This window comes from Saccopteryx leptura, chromosome 10 (assembly GCF_036850995.1).
Source record: "Saccopteryx leptura isolate mSacLep1 chromosome 10, mSacLep1_pri_phased_curated, whole genome shotgun sequence".
NCBI classification, from domain to species: Eukaryota; Metazoa; Chordata; class Mammalia; order Chiroptera; family Emballonuridae; genus Saccopteryx; species Saccopteryx leptura.
The window spans coordinates 15,816,093-15,837,106 of record NC_089512.1 but is presented as its reverse complement, the minus strand read 5'-3'; the positions used below and the strand labels follow the sequence as shown (position 1 = coordinate 15,837,106).

The window sequence follows — 21,014 nt, the reverse complement described above, 5'->3', positions numbered from 1 at the left end:
TACCCCATTTACCAACGAACAATTGAGGGCTGCGTGGGCTGATGAGCAGCCCAACACCGCTGACACCGTCCACAGCTGACCTCGTGCGTTCTCCAAGTACAGAGTCGACTGTTGGATCCTCGGCACGCAGCAGCTGCCCGCGGTGGCATCCACCCGCCTTTATTATTTAATTAATTTTTTAAATTTTTTTTTTTTTTTCATTTTTCTGAAGCTGGAAACAGGGAGAGACAGTCAGACAGACTCCCGCATGCGCCCGACTGGGATCCACCCGGCACGCCCACCAGGGGCGACGCTCTGCCCACCAGGGGGCGATGCTCTGCCCATCCTGGGCATTGCCATGTTGCGACCAGAGCCACTCTAGCGCCTGGGGCAGAGGCCAAGGAGCCAACCCCAGCGCCCGGGCCATCTTTGCTCCAATGGAGCCTTGGCTGCGGGAGGGGAAGAGAGAGACAGAGAGGAAAGCGCGGCGGAGGGGTGGAGAAGCAAATGGGCGCTTCTCCTGTGTGCCCTGGCTGGGAATCGAACCCAGGTCCTCCGCACGCTAGGCCCACGCTCTACCGCTGAGCCAACCGGCCAGGGCTATTATTTATGTGTTGAATTGATGTCTTGTGCCCCGTGAATAGTACCACGATAGGTACATAGCTGAACATACAGGCAAGGCAAAACAGAACACTCTACCTCTTGCTTGCGATTTCCCTTGGGAAGCAAAGAGAAAGCAGGCAGAGCTTCGTGATGGGGTGTAAATAGATTGAACGGGAACAAGAGGGTTTTAGGGGCCCCAAGATCCATGGAGGATAGAAGAGGTAATAGATGAGGGAGAGGGGGGCCATGAGCAAGCTGCTTCCTGGATGAAAGGGTGAAATAAAAGCCCTCCGGGATTTGCTTTCAAATTCTCCAAGAAAATCAGAAGAGGGAGGATGGGTGAAATAAGTTGGCAAATGTTGCTAATTGAAAGCTGGGTCCTGAGTACATGGAAGTATATTTCTTCTCCGAAATGTTCTGTGTCTGAAATTTTCCAGGATGGAAGAGTGGTGTCGGGTTGTATTAAAGCACATTAAGAGTGGGGCCCATCTTCAGCGCTTTGATCGTGATCACGTTTAATCTTTTTAAAAGCCAATTCATTTTACAGATGAAGAATCTGAGAGTCAAAGTAATGAAGTAATTTACCCAAAGAGGGCCGGAGCCAGGATTTCCCTTGCGCTCTCTGGCCCGAAGAAAGGCCTCATGAAGAGGTCCGGCTGGAACTGGACCTTAACTTCTAAAGGATATAAAGGCGTTCCAGCAACGTGAACAACCCTCCTGAGATAAGCCCTACGGGGTGGACCGACGCGATGAGAAAAAGGTTTTTCAGCTCAGAAATATGTATTTTATTACCCCATTAATATGAGCCAATTGTCTCATCGCCGGAGCAGCCCTGAGCGAACCAATAGGGCAAGGGTCAGGAACCTATGGCTCGCGAGCCAGATGTGGCTTTTTGGATGGCTGCATCTGGCTCACAGACAAATCTTTAATAAAAAAATAATAATAACGTTAAAAATATAAAACATTCTCATGTATTACAATCCATTCATTTCCTACCTCTCATGTTCATGGTTGCAGGTGGCTGGAGCCAATCACAGCTGTCCTCCGGACAACACCAAATTTTTATTGGATAATGCGTAACGTACACGAGTCGTTGTATGGCTCTCATGGAATTACACTTTAAAATATGTGGCGATCATGGCTCTCTCAGCCAAAAAGGTTCCCGACCCCTGCAATAGAGGAAGGCAAATGAGGCTGGCAATCCGGTATTGAAACAGAGGACTGGTCCCTCGGAGGTATCCAGGGCGACGGAGACTTGAAGCCCTCCAGTGACTTGCTCCGTCTCAGCCAGGTCCTGATTCCAGCGTGGGCACGAAGGCGAGAGGGGACCCTGACCACAGAATGAAGCTCTGCCTCCTCCCAGTTTTTGGACAACCAACTTTTCTTCTTCCTTTATCACTCCTAGCTCCTGGCCATAAGTAGATATTTGCAGAGCACACACACTGCATGCCGGGCACTGTGCAGGTTGATGCGGGAATCCAGAGGTGCAGTAGATCAGACAGACCTCCAGGGCTCCGAGCCCGGCATCCAAGGACGGGGGGTAATCGCCTGAGTTCAGAAGGGGAGGTCTGCCCGAGGCGGGGCTGCTCAGAGGAAGCTGAGCCTGCACTCCACCAGGAAGGAGAGCAGGGCCTAGAGCAGTGGTTCTCAACCTTTCTAATGCCGTGACCCCGCAATACAGTTCCTCATGTTGCGGTGACCCCAAACCAAAAAATAATTTTGGTGGCTACTTCATAACTGTAATTTTGCTACAGTTATGATTTGGAATGTAAATACCTGATATGCATTATGTATTTTCCGATGGCTTTAGGCGACCCTGCCGGGGTCGTGACCCACAGGTTGAGAACCGCTGGTCTAGGCAAACAAACACGCGAGAGGGCTACCCAGGCCCAGGTGGACACGGTTAAGATGTGTTTGGCTGGGGGGAGTGGGCAGGGGAAGTGGGCAGGGCTCTAAGAAGTTACAGAGGGAGGCAAAGGAAAGAGTCCTTTAGACTTGAGTGCCAGTCCGAACAATGCAGAAGATGTGTCTCATACGTATTGTGGTAGATTACATTTTGGGGGGAGGGGGGGATTCTTTACTCTGCCCCTTCCCATGTGTAAAGCCAGGAGCCACAGCCAGGGCCACCATCACAGCCGCCCGGCCCATGCAAGTTCGCATTAGATTCGGACAGTCGGTAAAGAAACAATGGAGCCAAGAACTGGTGGGCCATAGTCTTTAATCCTAGCTTGCACCCGGCGGGCAAGTAAAAACATACACTGGGCTCCAAAACCCACTCACATTCAGTGCTCACAAAGCCACTGCTTCTCCTGGCCTCATGGCCTCTTTCTGCTGCTCTCTGCTCTGCTCTCTCTGCTCTCCTTGCCGATCATCCCAGGAACCAAGAGCGCAAACTCCCGCTCTGTCCCCATTTTATAGTGTAGAAATCCAAACCCTTAATCCAATATACAAAATAGGGAAGTCTCTAATACAAAGTCACTTTCTGAGGCATGATTGGATTGTACCACCCCACATCAAAAAGGGTAGGAAAGGCTTAATCCCAAAACCAAGCCCCAGGCTACAAGGATTCTGCCTGCCTTTAGCCCACCCCAACACACATTAATATCACCTGGGTGACGGCCTCCTCGTGTTATCTTTAACAAAGTGAGCATAATACATTTCATCTGCCCAACACCATGTGACTTTGCAGTTCCCTCATGTAATTCCCATCCCTTGAATTCAGGATCAGCTATTAAACTTGCTTTAGGCAAAGGGATCTTAGCAGATGTGACAGAGGGCTGGCTTTGCAGTGGGGCCTTCCCTCCTGGACCTCTCCCATTGTCCTGACATAGGCATGCCCAGAAAAGATGACGCACACTGCCCAAGAGACCCCCAGACCTACAATGAGAAGTGGAGTGTCCCAGACATTGAAGTCAAAGCTGAACTGCTCAGTCAAGCTCCACTTAGATCAGTCAACCTTCAGACAACTCCTGACACATGGACAGTCCCCCTGAGATCAACAGAGGCATATAGCTGACCTGCAGATGCATGAGCTAAATAAACGCTTTTTGTATTTATGTGTGTTGTATGCCACTGAGTTTTTTGTGCTTGCTTGTTACATAGCAATAGCTGACTGATACATTCACCATATTTCTCTCCCCTAGAATATTCAGGTAATTTCACCTGAGAAGAGGCCATAGAGCCATCCTCAGTGCCTGGGGCAAAGTTAGCTTGAACCATTTGAGCCATGGCTGCAGGAGAGGAAGAGAGAGAGAGAGAGAGAGAGAGAGAGAGAAGGGGAAGTGGAGGGCTGGAGAAGCAGATGGTCGCTTCTCCTGTGAAGCTTCTGATTGGGAATCGAACCCAGGACATCTACACACTGGGCTGACATTCTATCACTGAGCCAACTAGCCAGAGCTGAAAAATATACATTTAAAGTCCCAAAACTTTAGACTTTCTCTCTCTCTCTCTCTTTCTCTCATACACAGAGAGAGAGAGAGAGAGAGAGAGAGAGCCTCCAAAGTTAAATATTTCTAAGGTTTTGCAGCAGCAGAGATAAAAACACATTTTCATCATAGCAAGAGAATTTCTTTTTATAACAAACTGATCTTCTTCCACATATGAACACTTACATTTTTGAAGTCATAACCAATAGTGTGTCTTGGGCATATTTAATACAATTTAGTTCTCTGATTTTTAAATATTGGCTGACCCTTAACAATTTTCAAAGGTTACGGTGGTATCAGCCTCACAACTGTCAGCAAGTCTGTTATTGCGTGGGGGGAGTAGGTATACTTTGAACATTACAGTCTGAGATCTAATCTCCTCTTCATGACAGCCAGTCCCGGGCATGCTTGAGCTAAGCAGCCCTAAGCTTTATCGCTTTCCTAAGCCAGGAATTAGGGCTGTTCGCGTATTTCCCCAAGTATAAGATGCACCTTAATTTGGGGGCCCAAAATTTGAAAAAAAAAATGTATTACATAAAGTTATTGAACTCAAGTTTTATTCATCATAAAATTCATACAACTCCTCATCACTGTCAAAATTTTCATACATTAGCTTGTCCTCTGTGTCTGATGACAAATCACTGTTTTCATATATTGCCTCATCCTCAGTTCCATGTAATGGCATTTGAAATGCCACACTTCTACAACCACTGTATAAGACGCACCCAGTTTTTAAACTGCACATTTTCCGGAAAAAAAAAAGAAAAGATGCATCTTATACATGGGGAACTATGGTAGTTATGGAGACATTTAGAGAGAGAGAGAGAGAGAGAGAGAGAGAAGGGGAAGTGGACCCAGAACTGACATGCAAATTCTAACAAGCTTTCTTTTTCTCACAGACAAAATTCAGGCAGAAACAAACCCAGACTGCTTTGTACCCTTGGGTGTGTCCACAGCCCCAGGTGGCCCCATGCCCCAACCCTCCATCCATCAGAGATTCTGGTCCAGCCGGTGCTGCTCAACTTAGGTCCTCGGTCGTCCTGGAAGACACACTTCCCATGATCAGCGCCGCCCATCTGAGGAATCAGGACATTGCAAGCAGCAATATGATAAGGCTCTTCTAACCTTCAGGCCTTTCTCCCAGTCCTTTGTAGCATCAATAGCAATGTGGATCTCATCAGAGTGTAAAAGCATCCCTTTAACCCATCCTCTAAGTGTGTGTATAAGCCCCTCCCACGGCCTCGCCCTACCTTCAGCATCACTTGGCATCTGAGCCTTTTTACCTGTAACAACCCATCCTCCAACCACCTAACAGCCTCAGCTCATCCAGCCCATTGCTGGGCCTGGTCGGTCCACAAGAGAGGTTTCTCGCCCTGACCCCCAAGGCGGGGCGAAGTAAGTCAGAGAGACTAGGCCAGGGGCAAGGGCAGGACAGGACTGCACACTTTAGAGTTTATCCATGAAGCTTCATTGCCGTGAGCAAGAACATCGTGCTACAGTGATACAATCCTTTATCTTGTCAGACAGCAATATCTCATTTGGAGAGACTGAACCTAGCAGGGCAGAAAATGAGAAAGATACCAAACTCAGATTGTCACAGAAAGCATTTATCAGAAGCCAATACAACTCAAATCCCTCGGGTACAGGATCAGGAAGCAGGGGCCAGGCCTTGTGAAACTCAGGTCACTCCCTGATCAGAAAGCTAAACTCCCCAGGCAGGGACGACAGTGGCCCGCGGACAAGGACAGATTTCCTGATAATCTCCGCCTCACCTGGGAGAGGCCGAACGTCACATTGCTACCAGCGCCATCTGGCGGCTCCTTGAGGATATGCCAGTCTGTGGAGCCTTAAGGCCCCAGCAAAAATCTCAACCAAAAGGGTTCAGAAAAGTCCGTTTCACTTTGCCTTAAATTTTTTTCTTCCACCTGCTCACTCTGGCTTAATTGTCAAGGTTTTTCTGGTCCAGTAATGAGCACGATGAGGAAAAATTTGCCAAACCCCAGGTCAGTTTGGAAGAAAGCAATTGGCTCCTGTGCTAGGGAGCATTAGACACGTTCAATCAGCCAGCAGCAGTGCTGGAATGTGGCGGCGGCGGATGCCGCAGTGTGTGCGGTCATCTTCCACAGGTCTGCCCCCTCAATGACTGGGGAACGGCGGGAACCGGCGGTGGGCGAGGAGAGCCTTACCCGGATGCCCCTGGGACAGCGCGACCACCTGACCTTGCTGTCCTCGCCCAGAATGAATATCTCTGACTGCCACGCTATTCAGGGCTGGTGGCACAACCCCGACGCCTCCTTTTACCTTTTCCAACCCTCTTTCAAACGAATGCTCGTCTCAGTGTTTAAACGCCATGGCAATATCCAGCTCACCCCAAAAATCCCACTGCCCACACAAGAATAAGGGGAGGGTGCCTGACAGCAATGCCCCTGGAGACGGGTGCTTCAGATGTGACTAATGCTGCCGCCAGGATGTGCCCTCTCAGCTCAACCAGGACAGGAAGTGACTGTTTCCAGGTGCAAACACTCACTAGAGCTCCGGCCATGAGAACCCTGACCACGCCAGAGAAATCACAGCAGGTGACACAGAATGTTCTGGAAAAGTGAGCAAGATCGAGAACTCGGAAGCATCAAAAGCCAAGCAGGCCAATGGGGTATTATAAACTTGTGGCAGAATATTTTTCTTTTTTCTTTTGATTTATATGGTTTTCTAGGTGCTGTTTTCACCCTTCAGGTTTCATGCAAGTAGCCTGTGGAATTCTCTGCCTTCGGGTATTTTTTGCAGAGCAAGAAGCGGAAGCAACTTCAAGTCTGAAGCTTATCCTCTGCAATGGCTCCCGGATGAGGAACTATGAGGCGTCCCAGAGGCGGAGTGGCGGAGTGGAGGGCCAGGAATAGCTTTGAGTCCCATGTCTAAGATGTTGGGAATGACTGTGAGTCCGTGAGTCATGGGAACAGCACTCCAGGGGTGGTCACAAGACCTCAAGGAGATACTAGGGTCAGGAGGCTAGACCGAATGACCCAAAGCTCCCAGCCTCACAAAACTTCTGGTGCTCCAAGCTGACTGTGAACAGGCCCAAGAGGCTGGGGCAAAGGGTGTGTCTTAGCATTAACCAGTGTGGGCCCGTGACTGGTGGCTACAGAGGCCTCCCCTTTGCTTCATCTCCGGAATGACCCCAGGACCTTGGTACAACCCCAAGCTGAAAAGATGCCCACAGTAGTACCTGAGGTGAAATTTCCCATCAACACCACAGAACGAGGCTTCAGCATTAGAAAATAAAGAAGGGTGATCCTGCGTGCACACCCTAGACTCACAGCACCCCGACCATAAGGACAGGAACAGGCCTTGCAGACTCCTAACACTAGACTTAGAAGGACCGAGGAAGAAATATAAAACGAAGACTGAAGACAAACACCTGGAAGTAAGGAATTAAAACCCAACCATTTAAAGCCCAGAGCCACACCCAGTCCCTGCAGTGGACATAGACAGGCCTGGTGTTTGACCACGTTGGTGCAACGTGACTCCCACTCTGTTAGTGAAGAACTCCTGGGCGCACAAGGCAGAACCTGTGATTCACAATGATAACTCTTTGTGGGGTCACCTTGTCTTTTGAGATCTCAATAAAATTGGCCTGAGCATCCTCTCCCACGAGCAGTAGGAAGTCCCGGGAACTCCTGAGCGGCAGTCAGAGTCCTCCCTCTGTGGGAGAGAGCACAACCGGAAGCCAGGGAGGATAGCAACCCCACCCACAGAACAGACAGGGTCTCTGAGAGGCCAACCTCTCTTCCTCCCCAGACAGAGGGATTTTCCTTCCCTCAGATACACATTATGTTCCTCCATCCCCTTTAAGATTTAGAGCTATTGTCAGTTTTGTTCTCAAAAAGCATTTACTTGACCGTCAAAACTCTTCAAGCCCAACACTAGAGATCAGTACATTTTATTGTATGTTAAATAGCCTTCAACTTAAATAAAAGCAGTACTTGCTATGGGTGTTCATAAAATCGGGAAACACAGACAAATATATATGTCATCAAAGACATCTTTAATCTGTAAAAAGTGCTACTTCCACACTTTGAGACACTCCAGATTTGGGTTAGGCTAATGAAGACTGAATATAGTCTAACACTCTCATTCTAGAGCGTGGGCTCAAACTTTTTTTTTTTTTTTTTTTTTAAGTGAGAGGAGGAGAAATAGACTCCTGCATGCCCCCTGACAGGGATCTACCCAGCAAACCCCATCTGGGGCCGATGCTCAAACCAACCAAGCTATCCTCAGCACCCAGGGCTTAGACCAGTCAAGCCACTGGCTGCAAAAGAGGAAGAGGGAGAGAAGGGGGAGAGGGGCTAGAGGATGGAGAAGAGAAGCAGATGGTCACTTCTCATGTGTGCCCTGACTAGGGGTCGAACCTGGGACTTCTGCACGCTGGCAGACGCTCTATCCACTGAGCCAACCAGCCAGGGCCAAACACGTCAACACTAGGAATTACCTGGGCGAGACAGACCCAGGTGAGCAGCCCCCACGCGGTGCCGGCATGGCAGCATGGCGGCATACAGAATTGGCCCTATGGTGGGGAAAATATCCATTATGGTTTTCTTTTTAACTGGACTGGGAAAGAAAAGATTTCAGCCCTATTACCATCCACTGTGCTCCCTTGGGCATGTTGATGGGCTCTCTCCGGGCACTAGATGTTCAGCTGTAAAAGGACTGAGATGAACAAGATGATCTCCACATCTTAAGTTTTATGATTCGTTCTGTGTTTTAGCTATCGGGAAGCACTCGGTGACTTGCATTGTAAATCATGCAAGGAAGGCATCCTCTAGGTGACCGTTCCTAAGAAGACGCTGCTAATCTGAGTTGCTAGATAGGAAACCATGGCTTAGAGTAGTGGAGACGACACAGCAAACTGAACAAGAAGAGCCCTGGGACCTCCACGCGGTTGGAGAGACAGGCATGCTGGATTTCCACGTTGCCAAGGGTACTGTCACCATACTTGCACTTTCGGAGACTCCTGAGGTGGTCAAAGACCAGAGCACAAAGGGCTCACACCCCTGTCTGAGCACTAGAATTAACCGGCTAGCCTGCAGGAGTGAGCTCTGGACTAAACCAGTTTGGAGATGCCGACTCCTCGCATTTGGGGAGGGTATGCAAGTCTCCCCCGCAAACCGTCCGCTGCTAGGCGGGGACCAGCGCGGCTCTCACGGCCCAGGGATCAAAGCGCAACTCAGCCACCGGCCTGTGCTGCATTGGGCCAATCTTGGCCGACTCGGCCCAGATAAGGTCACTGCACAGGGGGGTGTTTTTAAAAGATTAAAAAACAGCAAACACATTGCAATGCAACACCAACAAATTATATCCGAAGCTGACTGACGCACCTGGTTCTTCCTGCGGGCTCCGTTGCGATTCCAAGTGTCAACAGCACCACCTGCTGCCCAAACTGTGCAAGTCTGGTTTGTTTCTTTTCTCGTCAACATCATCAACCCAGAGTGCTTTAACGTGTGGGTCTCACGCTGGATGAGTATATGCTGAGGACCAGTTCAGTATCTCTCCCAGATTTGTGAGCCCTTTGCACGCATTTTCGTTTTTATAATAACCTAAAAAACTTAATAAAAACAGATGCCAGATCATCAGAATTATGGAAGGAAGGAAAGTCATCAAACTGGATTCCAGGCCTTCCTTTATTTTGCATCCTAGTCCGTTAGGATAGGACTAGGGTTGTACCAGGTGCTGCTATTATATTTGTGGCCTGTTAATAAAGCAGAGCAGAGGGGAACTGACTTCTCAAAGAAGAATTTGCACTAAGCAGCCGCCAGACGACTCAGCTGTGAGCTCCACAGTGATTGCAGAAATGTGTACAGCATTGAGGCATCCCAGATGCACAATAGTATATATAAGCCCACCTAACCCGAAAGGCGCTGAGACAGAACAGTAGGGAGTGTGTCTTCAACGCAAAGACCGCGGAACAGAAGCGAAACATCACCCATCCCATTGAGTTGGTATAGATTATTGATGTAGCTTTTTCTGAAGTTAATTTGTAAATTCTGTTTTATTTCGTGGTGGAGTATGAACTACCAGGATAAGAAATGTATCACTACTGTTTGAAATACTTAAATTACATCATATAAAATGATTTACTGACAACTTTTTCTAACCTGTTTTCCTATTTCTAGCCTCCCTCTCCCATATACACACAGTGTTATTTGTTGAGTGAATAAATTACTTCAACACAGAGGGTTTGCTAGAATTTTCTTCCCCTAGAAGGGGTCCTATATATAAGACTCAGTATTAGTCAAGTTTTGGCTGCAATCGTGAGGTGCTGTGTAACAAACAGCCCCGCTATTTCAATGACATACAGGAACAGCCCTTGGTTTTTATCATCTGAGGGTGTGCAGGTCACAGTCAGGGTCACTCTGCTTTGGTCTGCAGGCCAGGATCAGGCCTGCTGCACATGTCTTTCACCCGTGAGCCAGGGCACGGCTCTATTTGTAGCAGATGGCAGAGCACAAGATGCCAAGCTAGACCGACAAACACGTTAAAACCTCTGCAGCCATCATATTTGCTCCCATTTTATTGGCTGAAGCCAGTCATGTAGTCAACATCAATGGAGTAAAGGGGGCATGTTCCTTTCATGGAGGTTACAAGAAGCCAGGCCATGGGTGAGGACAGCAGGCAGAGTTGTGGACAAATCATGCAATCTATTACAGACCCACATTTTAGAAACACTGCCTTGAAGGGAAGGGATCATTTATAGTCCTGTTACCACCTTCAAAAAAATTATAGACCCTCCCACCCAAGTGGTAATTAAGTCTACGCATTTTATTCTCGTCTCTCATTTCTGAAATCGCCACCCAAATAAATAATGTTGGGGACAAAAATTCTAAACCGGAACCGGAAAACAGAGAGGGTAGCAACCAGATGCCTAAAATTTTAAACATTGAGATTGCAAACAAAGGGGACCCTAGAAAAAGTGTCAGCCTTTTCACCGCCGGCTGAACTTCTACGAAAAGGCCCAACTTGAAAATAAATAATTGAATCCCAGGATCCTACCAGCTCTAAACCGAAGCGGCTAGAGATGGGGGTGGGTGGTGGTACAGTCAGCCAAAAGCAAAGTCCTACAAGAATGGCCCCTTTCGATTCCCGGCCAGGGCACACAGGAGAAGCGCCCATTTGCTTCTCCACCCCTCTGCCACGCTTTCCTCCCTGTCTCTCTCTTCCCCTCCCGCAGCCGAGGCTCCATTGGAGCAAAGATGGCCCGGGCGCTGGGGATGGCTCTGTGGCCTCTGCCTCAGGCACTAGAGTGGCTCTGGTCGCAACATGGCGACGCCCAGGATGGGCAGAGCATCGCCCCCTGGTGGGCAGAGCGTCGCCCCATGGTGGGCGTGCCGGGTGGATCCCGGTCGGGCGCATGCGGGAGTCTGTCTGACTGTCTCTCCCTGTTTCCAGCTTCAGAAAAATGAAAAAAAAAAAAAAAGAATGGCCCTTAACCCTCTGCCAGGGCCCGACGTAATGCAGTCCTCTGCAAGGTGACCTCGCTTCTTCTCACGTGGGCAGTGAGCTCCAAGGTACGGGGGCCCCACTGAGAACACCTTGGACTCCTGGCGGCTTTGCTACCAAAACACATTCTGAATGGATGAAATACTTACTGTTTAAATGTTTAATAAGGATGTACCTAGGACAATGTTTAATATTTAGTCTTGGTGGGGGCAAGGCCTCTCTAAGCACTATGTTGACATCAGAACCCAAAGCAGAGAAGCCCAGGGAGTCAGATCATGAGAAGAGGGATCATGTCTATGTGAAGGGAACTTTACCAGGAGAATGACCTCAGAGCAATAAACAGCAAGCAGGAAGTGGCACTTCGGGGTGACACTAGAGATGACAATGATCTCCTGTCCAGCCTGACCCTCCTCTTCTTAGAAAATCTAGCCCAACTCATTGTCCACCAAAAGGGATAGCCCATGTACCATGGGACATCCCTTACCATCAGTCAGACACAGCAGATTGGGCGAGAGGTGGACACCTGATCCAAGCTGGGCCAATCAGAGTTTCCTTCCCAGGAATTAAAAATGCATCCCTGAGAAACTGAGCCAGTTAGCTCTCAAGAGACAGGCTACTAGGTAATAGATATCAGGAGCCAGACTGGGCACCAAGATACCCATAAAGGTGAAGGAACAAGACTCAGGAAGCAAGCTTGCGCTGCTCATCTTCCTTGCAAAGACGCAGCTCACATGGATAAGGGCGTTACGGAAAGTGCGTAAGAAGGAAGGAAGGACGTCGAGGTGGGGGCGTAGGAGCCACTGCCAGCTTGTTCCGTTTGGGAGTGAGTGTGAGAGCAACGCGAAGGCACACCCTGGGGACACGGGATGAGTGAAAGCAGAGCTCAGGCATTCAGAGCTCTCGGAGGGAGGCCTGAGCAGGAAAGCTGGGGGCGGGGGGGGGGGGGGTCCACTCTGAGGCCCCAAAGGTGAGACAAAATGTCCCATGATGTTTCTGTCCCTTTTTCTTTTCTTAAATTTTTATTGAATGTATTGGGGTGACATTGGTTAATAAAGTTATACAAGTTTCAGGTGTACAATTCTATATTAATCGTCTATATACAGGAAGTCTCTGGGTTACAAATGAGACAGGTTCTGTAGGTCTGTTCTCCAGTTGAATTTGTATGTAAGTTGGAACAGGTACATCTATCTACCTATTAAATACAACTAGATGTTTGTCTTCACATAGTATTTATTTTTACCTCTCTGTGCATATGAACACTTAAACAGTTCCAAACCTATCTCATTCGTAAGGCGGGGACTGCCTGTATTGTGTTGTGTGTTCAGCACCTTCTGTCGCCATTTCTCCTCCTGTTGCCCTCTTCTGCCTCTCCCCACCCCCCTTTCCCTCCGGTGAGGTGATCACCATACTGTAGTCTGTGTCCATGAGGTTGGTTTTTGTTTTCGTTTTGCTTCATCGCTTCACCTGATTCGCCCAGCCCCCCAAACCCCGCCCTCTGACAGCTGTCAGTCTGTTCTCTATCCAGGAGCCCGCTTCTATTTGGTTTGTTTGTTTCTTGGGTTCATTAAATTCCACACATATAAGAAATCATACGGTACCTGTCTTTCTCTGCCTGGCTTATTCTCGGCTGTCATTTCCAAGGGAGTCGGCGGAGCGGAGGAAACAGCCATGTCAGCCCCTGAGCGACTTCTGGAGGCTGAGAAGCCAGGCCAGGCAGCTTGAAAGCAGCAGCCTCCCGGTTACAAAGGGCCCGGCCCCTCGGATTCCCAGCAAGGCACGGACTCTGCTGACTTTCCACAACCGTCTATTGTTTTCCTACCGTGGTGTTTTACTCGGGAAGGCAAGTGTGAAGAAGGAAACTCAGGAAAAGGAGTCACACTCCACTTGGAAGGCTGAGCTCCCCGGCCTGAATAGGTGTGCCCTGCTGACGCCATTGGGCAAACGTTGGGCCTTTTATAAACATAGACTCAAACGTTGCTGATCGCATTTTGGGAAATGGAGACTTCTTGGAAACGTGTTTTTGTTTTTGTTTTTGTTTTTTAATGAGTGCAAATGTTAAAAAACAGCCCGGAGCCACAGGCGGAAAGTGGGCAGTTGAGCCTCAAAGAAATGAGGAAAAGGAACCAAGAGATGTCCAGCAGGTCACGAGCCACCATTGTTTCTGTTGCAGTTTTTCCTGCTCGCGAGGCTTTGTCAGTCGGCCACGTCTCCACAGCCAGAACCCAAGATGAAGCAATTTTAATGGCCCCGCTGACTGATGTGGATGAGGGAGCGCCTATCTTCCTTGTGTACATCTATCTGTCCATCAAACTTCAGTCTCCTCTGCCCCACGTATTAGAAGCACAGACAGGAGAGCCCAGCCCCCTACCCTCTACCTCAGTGTGACTAGATATGTCTTCAGATACTGACTGCTGGCTTGTCCTTCCTGCCTTCCCCTCTTTCCCCCTCAATGCAAGCTGCTTGCGGGGCACATGGCCAAACAGAAAAGAGAAGTCAGTCACAGCCATCGAGATTATATAACATTTTAACACAACAGTTTTAAAAATCAAAAATTAACAATCAAAAAATTCCATGATTTGTAAGGTGGCTGAAGCGCATTCCCTCATTCACCTCACCCTAATCCCAGCCCTGCCCAAGGCGGGGAATTTGGAGGACCAGTGGAGGGCGTAGGGAGGGAGAAAGGAGTTTACAGAGAGAAAGGGGAGGAAGAAAGGGTTCTCCCCTGAATCATACAAAGAGGTTCTTTAAGCCTGAGGGGAACAGAGAGAGAGAATTCTATAGGCTCAGGGAGCCCCAGAGATCTAGGTAGAGACCCAGTGAGAGGTCAGATCCTCAAAGAAGGATAATCAGTGTGACCACAGAGATAAGACTATGGACAATTATAAAAACAAGTCCAGGTCCTGGAAGGAAGGAGCAGAGAAGGAGGCTGGGACTGTGGCTCTGTCAACAGTAACCCCATGGGAACTGATCACTGAAGGCTGCTCCCTGCGACTTGACGTTTCACAAGACAGAAGAACCGGCAACATGCAGTCAAAACAATAATTCATTTCACAGAAAATAAAACTGTGCAGTAATGGTTGCACAGCCTGTGGTTTCAGACTAATCTATAAATACCTCCACGTCCAGGTAGAGAAACCGAAGTCAAAAGGTTAATTAGGCAACTTGTATTAAGATTGGGTTTTAAGCCAGACCAGGCAGTGGCGCAGTGGATAGAACCTCAGCCTGGGATGCTGAGGACCCAGGTTTGAAACCCCGAGGTCGCCAGCTCGAGCCCGGGGTCATTGGGCTTGAGCACGGGCTCATTGGGCTTGAGCGTGGGCTCACCAGCTTGAGCACAGGGTCTCTGGCTTGAGCGTGGGATCAAAGTTTTTTGGGGGAAGTTGGAACTGAGACATGACCCCTCAGGTCACTGGCTCAACTGGAGCGCCCCGATCAAGGCATATATGAGAAAGCAATCAGTGAACAACTAAAGAGCAGCAACTATGAATTGATGCTTCTTATCTCTCCCCCTGTCTGTCTGTCCCTGTTCCTCCCTCTCTCTCTCTCTCTCTCTCTCTCTCTCTCACACACACACACACACACACACACACTTAAAAAAAAGATTGGGTTTTTTAAAAAAAAATAGACTGGATGAATCTACATGTGATGGAGAAACATATCAATTTCAACATGTCAATTTCAAACGCCATCCATGGTCTTGGGAAGACTGCTCATTAAAATCGTATTTTTCTGTTTCCAGAGCTTCCTCCGTAATGCCCCTGCATAACTCTCCTCTCTCTGTCAAATGCCTGGGCGCCTTTGGTGATGGCTGACATGCACTGAGAGCCGTCGCACAGCCATAAGTCACCCCTGTCCCCCCACCTCCCACCAAAGTCTTTTTGGGGGAAGTTGGAGCTGAGAATTTTATACAGCACACTTCCTTCTATCGGATCAGAAGAGAGACCAAGATCTCTCAGGTGAAATTTCCTTTCAGAGCGTGATGAAGTTATTGGCTTCCTGTTGACATGAATTACACGGGTATCTCCGTGGACCAAGCATCATTTTCTCTGTGCTGCGCAGTTTTTATAATAGCAGCTGAATTTCCCAGTGTAATTTTTCTTAAGGTCAAATTTTCCTCTCCAGATACAGCCAGTGATATGAAACTTGTCAGAACAAATCTTGATCTATCTTTATATTGTCATATTATTCAATTCCCAGATTCTATCAGGAAAATAGACAAGGAGGAAAACAATATACCATTAACAACAAAATACATATCTGAGGCTTCTCTGTATTGTACCTGTGTAAAAGAGAAAGAATACAACCCAACGGAAAGAGAGAAATTTCCACTATTATTTCCACTATTTATTCTGTTTTCCAGAAAATAATTATAGAGTTTTCACTGTAACTTATTTCCAGATTCTAAGACACCACTATTGTACAGCATACCCTACGTTTAATAAGAGCTTTCAAGGGGAAAAGGGAACTCTATTAAGTACTTGTCAGTTGTAAAATGCACTCCAATCGAAGAAAGGCTAAAATATAGAAAAGCATCCGTCTTAGAATGAATGAAAAGCAGCTCTGGAGATGCAATTTCATAGGAACTCAGTTTTTAGTATTTGCCATGGAGGGACGGCCATGGTCATCCCAGCTTGGGACCAAAGGCAAGTTCATAAAAATTGCGATCAAGACACAGAAAAGGGGCGGGATGTGCTTCCGTAGGCAAGGTCACATGGAGGGAGGAGCCATGGCCTTGGATGACTATGAGTTCAGCCCTCAGTTCTTCCATTTACTACCTGGGTGACCTCAGTTTCCTCATCAGTAAACCAGGGATTTCTTCATTCATGCAACACATTGTTATTTTGAGTCTAAAATTTTCCGGGCACAGTTCTAGACAGAGAAGGTCCCTGCCCTCTGAAGTTTACATTCTAGGGGGGAGGGGCAGGCATAACAAGAAGCACATTGAAGGAAATGAAACAGGGAGATAGGACAGCGTCTCTGAGGAGGCAGATTTGAGTTCAAACCGCAACGAGCTTTACAAAGGCCCTGGCCGGGTGATTCAGTGGCTAGAGTGTCATCCCAGCATGCCAAGGTCTCAGGTTCGATCCCCAGCCAGGGCACATGCAAGAAACAACTTTTATGTCGAATTTTTGCTAAGTTTTGCAGAATAAATCTTTATAAAACAACTTACTATAGTTAAATCTGTCTTTTTATTTATACTTTGGTTGCTCCGCTACCGCTCACCACGAAAGCTGGAACGCCCACTAGTGGGTGGTAGGGACCAGGTTGACTACCACTGGCCTAGACCATGAGCTTGTCTGGAGATTCGCTGAGAAACTGCCAAGGAGCTGGCCCAGTGCCAGGCCCTCAAGTGAGCCCCCACGGGACCACTCTGAACTAGAACTTGCATGAAGCTCTGCACACATCGCCATCCGGAGCAGCAACAGACAAGCGTTCCTGTTGCTCCTGACCCTCGCCAGCCCTTGGTATGGTCCGTCTTTTCATCACAGCCATTTAATTGTAGTCATTCTAACAGGCGCATGGTGCTATTGCGTTCAGGTTTTGAGCTGCCTTTCCCTAGTGGCCAATGATGGAACTGCAACTTTTAGCGAGCGGAAGAAGACCACGTCTGTACAGGAGATCCAAAGGAGTAGCTAGGGATGCAGGAAGCAAACCAGAAACATGTGGCATCACGGAAGTCAACAGGAGAAATCATTCAAAAAGAGAGCGGTCAAAAGAATCAAAGCTGCGCTGGAAGGGGGTCGTAGTCCTGGGTGAGCTGGCTCTTCCCAGCTAAGGACATCCCTGTAGACGCTGACCACCGAGGGCTGTCAGCTGTCAACACCGCGGTGGCTTCTTCCCATCAGTCTGGAAAGCGGGATCCGGGCGGCACACTGAGTGTCCACAGCGAGGGGTTTCTCCTCCAGGCTCCTACGTCCTCACCACCCAGCCTCCTCCCTCAGTTCCCCGCCGAGGAGCGGAAGTCATTTCCTGCGGTTAGTAACCCCCCATTGCTTCAGTGCTCCTGCATTCTCCAGCACCTGTCTGAGCAATTCCTTCCCCTCACCTCTCTGGTGCTACCTACCCCTGTGCTCCTGACCCATCCACGCCCCCACCCGGGGACTCCAACACGGGTGGGGAAGGGAGGGAGGGCTGAGAAACCCACACTTTGTGACTGATTCTGTGCCCTACTGACCAGGTTACATATAACTCAGAAAGGTCAGCTTAGTAAATAACAGCGTAACGTTGCCCTGCCTAGCCGGCTAGCTCAACCGGTTAGAGCATCACCTCAAAGCACAGAGGTTACCAGTTCAACCTCTGGTCAGGGTCCATACAGAAAGAGATCAACGTTCCTGTCACTCTCTCTCTCACTCTCTCGCTCCCTCTCTCTAAAATCAATACAATAAAAACATTTTTTTTAATATTTTTTTTTAAAAAACCAACAGCATAACGTTTAGCTCTCAGCTCATGCATCCTCCCAGACTAATCTGGAAAGACCAACGCGTCCGCCCAGAACTCCGGATGGACAGAACTGGGGACACGCTCTCTGCGCCCTCCGTGTGGCCGCCCTGCCGGTAGGAACGTACGTGCCTGAGCTCTCCGAGCGCCTTCGAGCCCGAGTGTGATCCACTCACTGCATGTCTGACATGAACGCCCTAAATGGCTCCCTTGCGATCTGAAAATGTTCACACAGTCACAGCCCGAGTGCCTGCCTTCACGCAGCAGAGACTCAGGCTCCGGGATGATTGGCGGAAGGCAGTAGGAACGGGTAGCGAAGGGGGCAGGAATGAATCCATGGTTTCGTCCTTCCCTTTTTCAGACTGCACCAAATCTGATGTTCAGCTGAGACGGAAAGGCCAGAGACCCCGGCCACACAGCCTGAAGAAACAGCTCTTGCCAGTGCGCCAGCTGTCCGTCACCACGAGCACGGGGGCCGTACTGGCTTCAGGGGCCGGGTCTGAACTGTAATTCCCTGGCTCTCACCACCAGCAGCAAGAAGTAACCAGAATACGACCCACTTTGGTCATTCAGAGCACGTTTTATTAACCTGGAAAGACTAAGATTTACCTTATTAATGTCACAGGGGGGAGTTGAGACCCTGGTCAGCACCATTCCCCTAGTATACCATGAACTTGATTACAAGGAAGAAGCAAAACACATCATTATTACCAAAAACGCCTCCCAGATAACAAGTCCTTCCCTCCCCTATCCCCCCTCCCCCAAAATGTATCAAAGGCTTCAAATATACAAATCTTAAAAATACCTTACAATATTTAACATTAGGACTAAAGTTTACTTTTTTAAATATACTGAGCATCAATCCTTCCCCTCATTCTCCAAATTACGTGAAGATGCCCTTTTCACGGTTTTCCTCCTCAATTTCCATCCTTCGTCCATGAGCAGAACCGGGGGCTGGGCAGGGCCGAGTGGGGGCCCGAGGCGGTGACTAGGATGCCTGCTCTGTGGACCACATGCGCTGGCTCCGGAGGTGGCCCTCGCCCCCAGGGGACACCTCCTTTGGTAGGTTCGCTGTGCCAGTCTTTCCAGAAGTTTCAATCCAGGGGTGCTTAAGAACCTGGTGGGCCGTGTAGCGCTTCTTGGGGTCCACCACCAGCAGCCGGCTCACCAGATCTTTGGCAGCTGTCGGAGGGAGAGAAAAAGGGAGAATGAGAGGAAGCCGGGTGGATCTGAATGTTTCTTCCCCGTACGTGAGCTAGGAACACAGACAACCACGTCAGCACCATGTGCTACACGGGAGCAGTGCCGTCCAGCAGAACTGTCCAGGGTGATAGATAGATACTGCCCACACCTGTGCTATCCACGTGGGACTCCTGAGCGTTTGAACTAGGGCCAGGATGACTAAGGAACTGAATTTGTATCATATTTACTTTTAGTTAGTGCACGTTTCAGTTGAAGTAGCCACGTGGGGCAACCCTGTTGGACAGAGCAGCTTTGTTCCTTGCCCTAGCAGGGGTCCCCAAACTTTTTACACAGGGGGCCAGTTCACTGTCCCTCAGACCGTTGGAGGGCCGCCACATACAGTGCTCCTCTCACTGACCACCAATGAAAGAGGTGGCCCTTCCAGAAGTGTGGCAGGGGGCCGGATAAATGGCCTCAGGGGGCCGCATGTGGCCCGCGGGCCGTAGTAGGAGCAAGGCACTAGCAATACACTTCTGTATCTCTGTTAGTAGTAACATTTTCTAACTGCCCACCAGTTCCACAGTACTGGTGATTTATAAAGTAGGAAAGTAACTTTACTTTATAAAATGTACAAAGCAGAGTTACAGCAAGTGAAAGTATAGAAAAATAATTACTCACCAAGTACTTTATGTTGGATTTTCGCTAAGTTTGGCAGAATAAATCTTTATAAAACAACTTACTATAGTTAAATCTATCTTTTTATTTATACTTTGGTTGCTCCGCTACCGCCCACCACGAAAGCTGGAACACCCACTAGTGGGCAATAGGGACCAGGTTGACTACCACTAGTGGGCAGTAGGGACCAGGTTGACTACCACTGCTCTCTAGAGTCACGGGGCAGGCCCACCACAAACAGCCACGCTGCCCAGCCCACGGGAACGAACGGGCCACATACTATATACATCTACATATTTTACATTTAGACACCAAACTATCAGGTTGTTAGATAAAGTATGTGCGTGCACTGGCTCTTCCTACATATGCCTCCCTAGTAACAAAATTTTTAAACCATGTATAAGGAAATTGAAGTAGTAAATAGTGATCATTCATTTCATTTCCTACCCCAAATCATGACTGATTCTAGGGAGACGTGGTGACACCTCGCAGGCCCGGGGGCAGGCGGGAAGGAGAAAACCTTTCTGATTCTCCCACGCCGGCTCCCTGAGCCTCCTCTTCCAATCTCGCAAGAATGCACAGGGAATAAAGACCCATATCTCTTTCCTCTACCGGGGAAGCAGCCTTGCCTGAGATCAGCTGCTCACCCCCAATCACCCTTCTGCTACACCAGTGTCGGCCACCTCTTGACCATGGGGCCATGGGGCTTCTCCTGCCCTACCCAGGTCACCCTGGGCAAAGTCTTTCTGCGAGGTGCCTCTTGTGTCAATACGTGACATGGTTTTTATGTTTATGAATAAGGGTTATATGTTTCTGCGATTTTTTTCCTTTCCAATGTTCTTTTTTTTTTTTTTTCCAATTTTTTTTTTTTTTTTTTCTGAAGCTGGAAACAGGGAGAGATAGTCAGACAGACTCCCACATGCGCCCGACCGGGATCCACCCAGCACGCCCACCAGGGGCGATGCTCTGCCCACCAGGGGGCGATGATCTGCCCACCAGGGGGCGATGCTCTGCCCAACCAGAGCCACTCTAGCGCCTGGGGCAGAGGCCAAGGAGCCATCCCCAGCGCCCGGGCCATCTTTGCTCCAATGAAGCCTTGGCTGCGAGAGGGTAAGAGAGAGACAGAGAGGAAGGAGGGAGGGGTGGAGAAGCAAATGGGCGCTTCTCCTATGTGCCCTGGCCGGGAATCGAACCCGGGTCCCCCGCACGCCAGGCCGACAGCCA

General features: G+C 49.0%; 2 protein-coding genes across 2 annotated transcripts in view; both read right to left on the bottom strand.

Moving 5' to 3' along the window:
• The window catches only part of EPM2AIP1 (EPM2A interacting protein 1), an 835,019-nt gene that overhangs the window by 535,096 nt on the left and 278,909 nt on the right, over nt 1–21,014 (bottom strand). The window lies entirely within an intron of this gene.
• The window catches only part of DCLK3 (doublecortin like kinase 3), a 48,975-nt gene continuing 46,556 nt past the window's right edge, over nt 18,596–21,014 (bottom strand). The window contains exon 5 of the mRNA XM_066351663.1: nt 18,596–19,115. Coding sequence (XP_066207760.1) covers nt 18,922–19,115 — 194 coding nt within the window. The 3' untranslated portion in view covers nt 18,596–18,921. The remainder of the gene's footprint in view (nt 19,116–21,014) is intronic.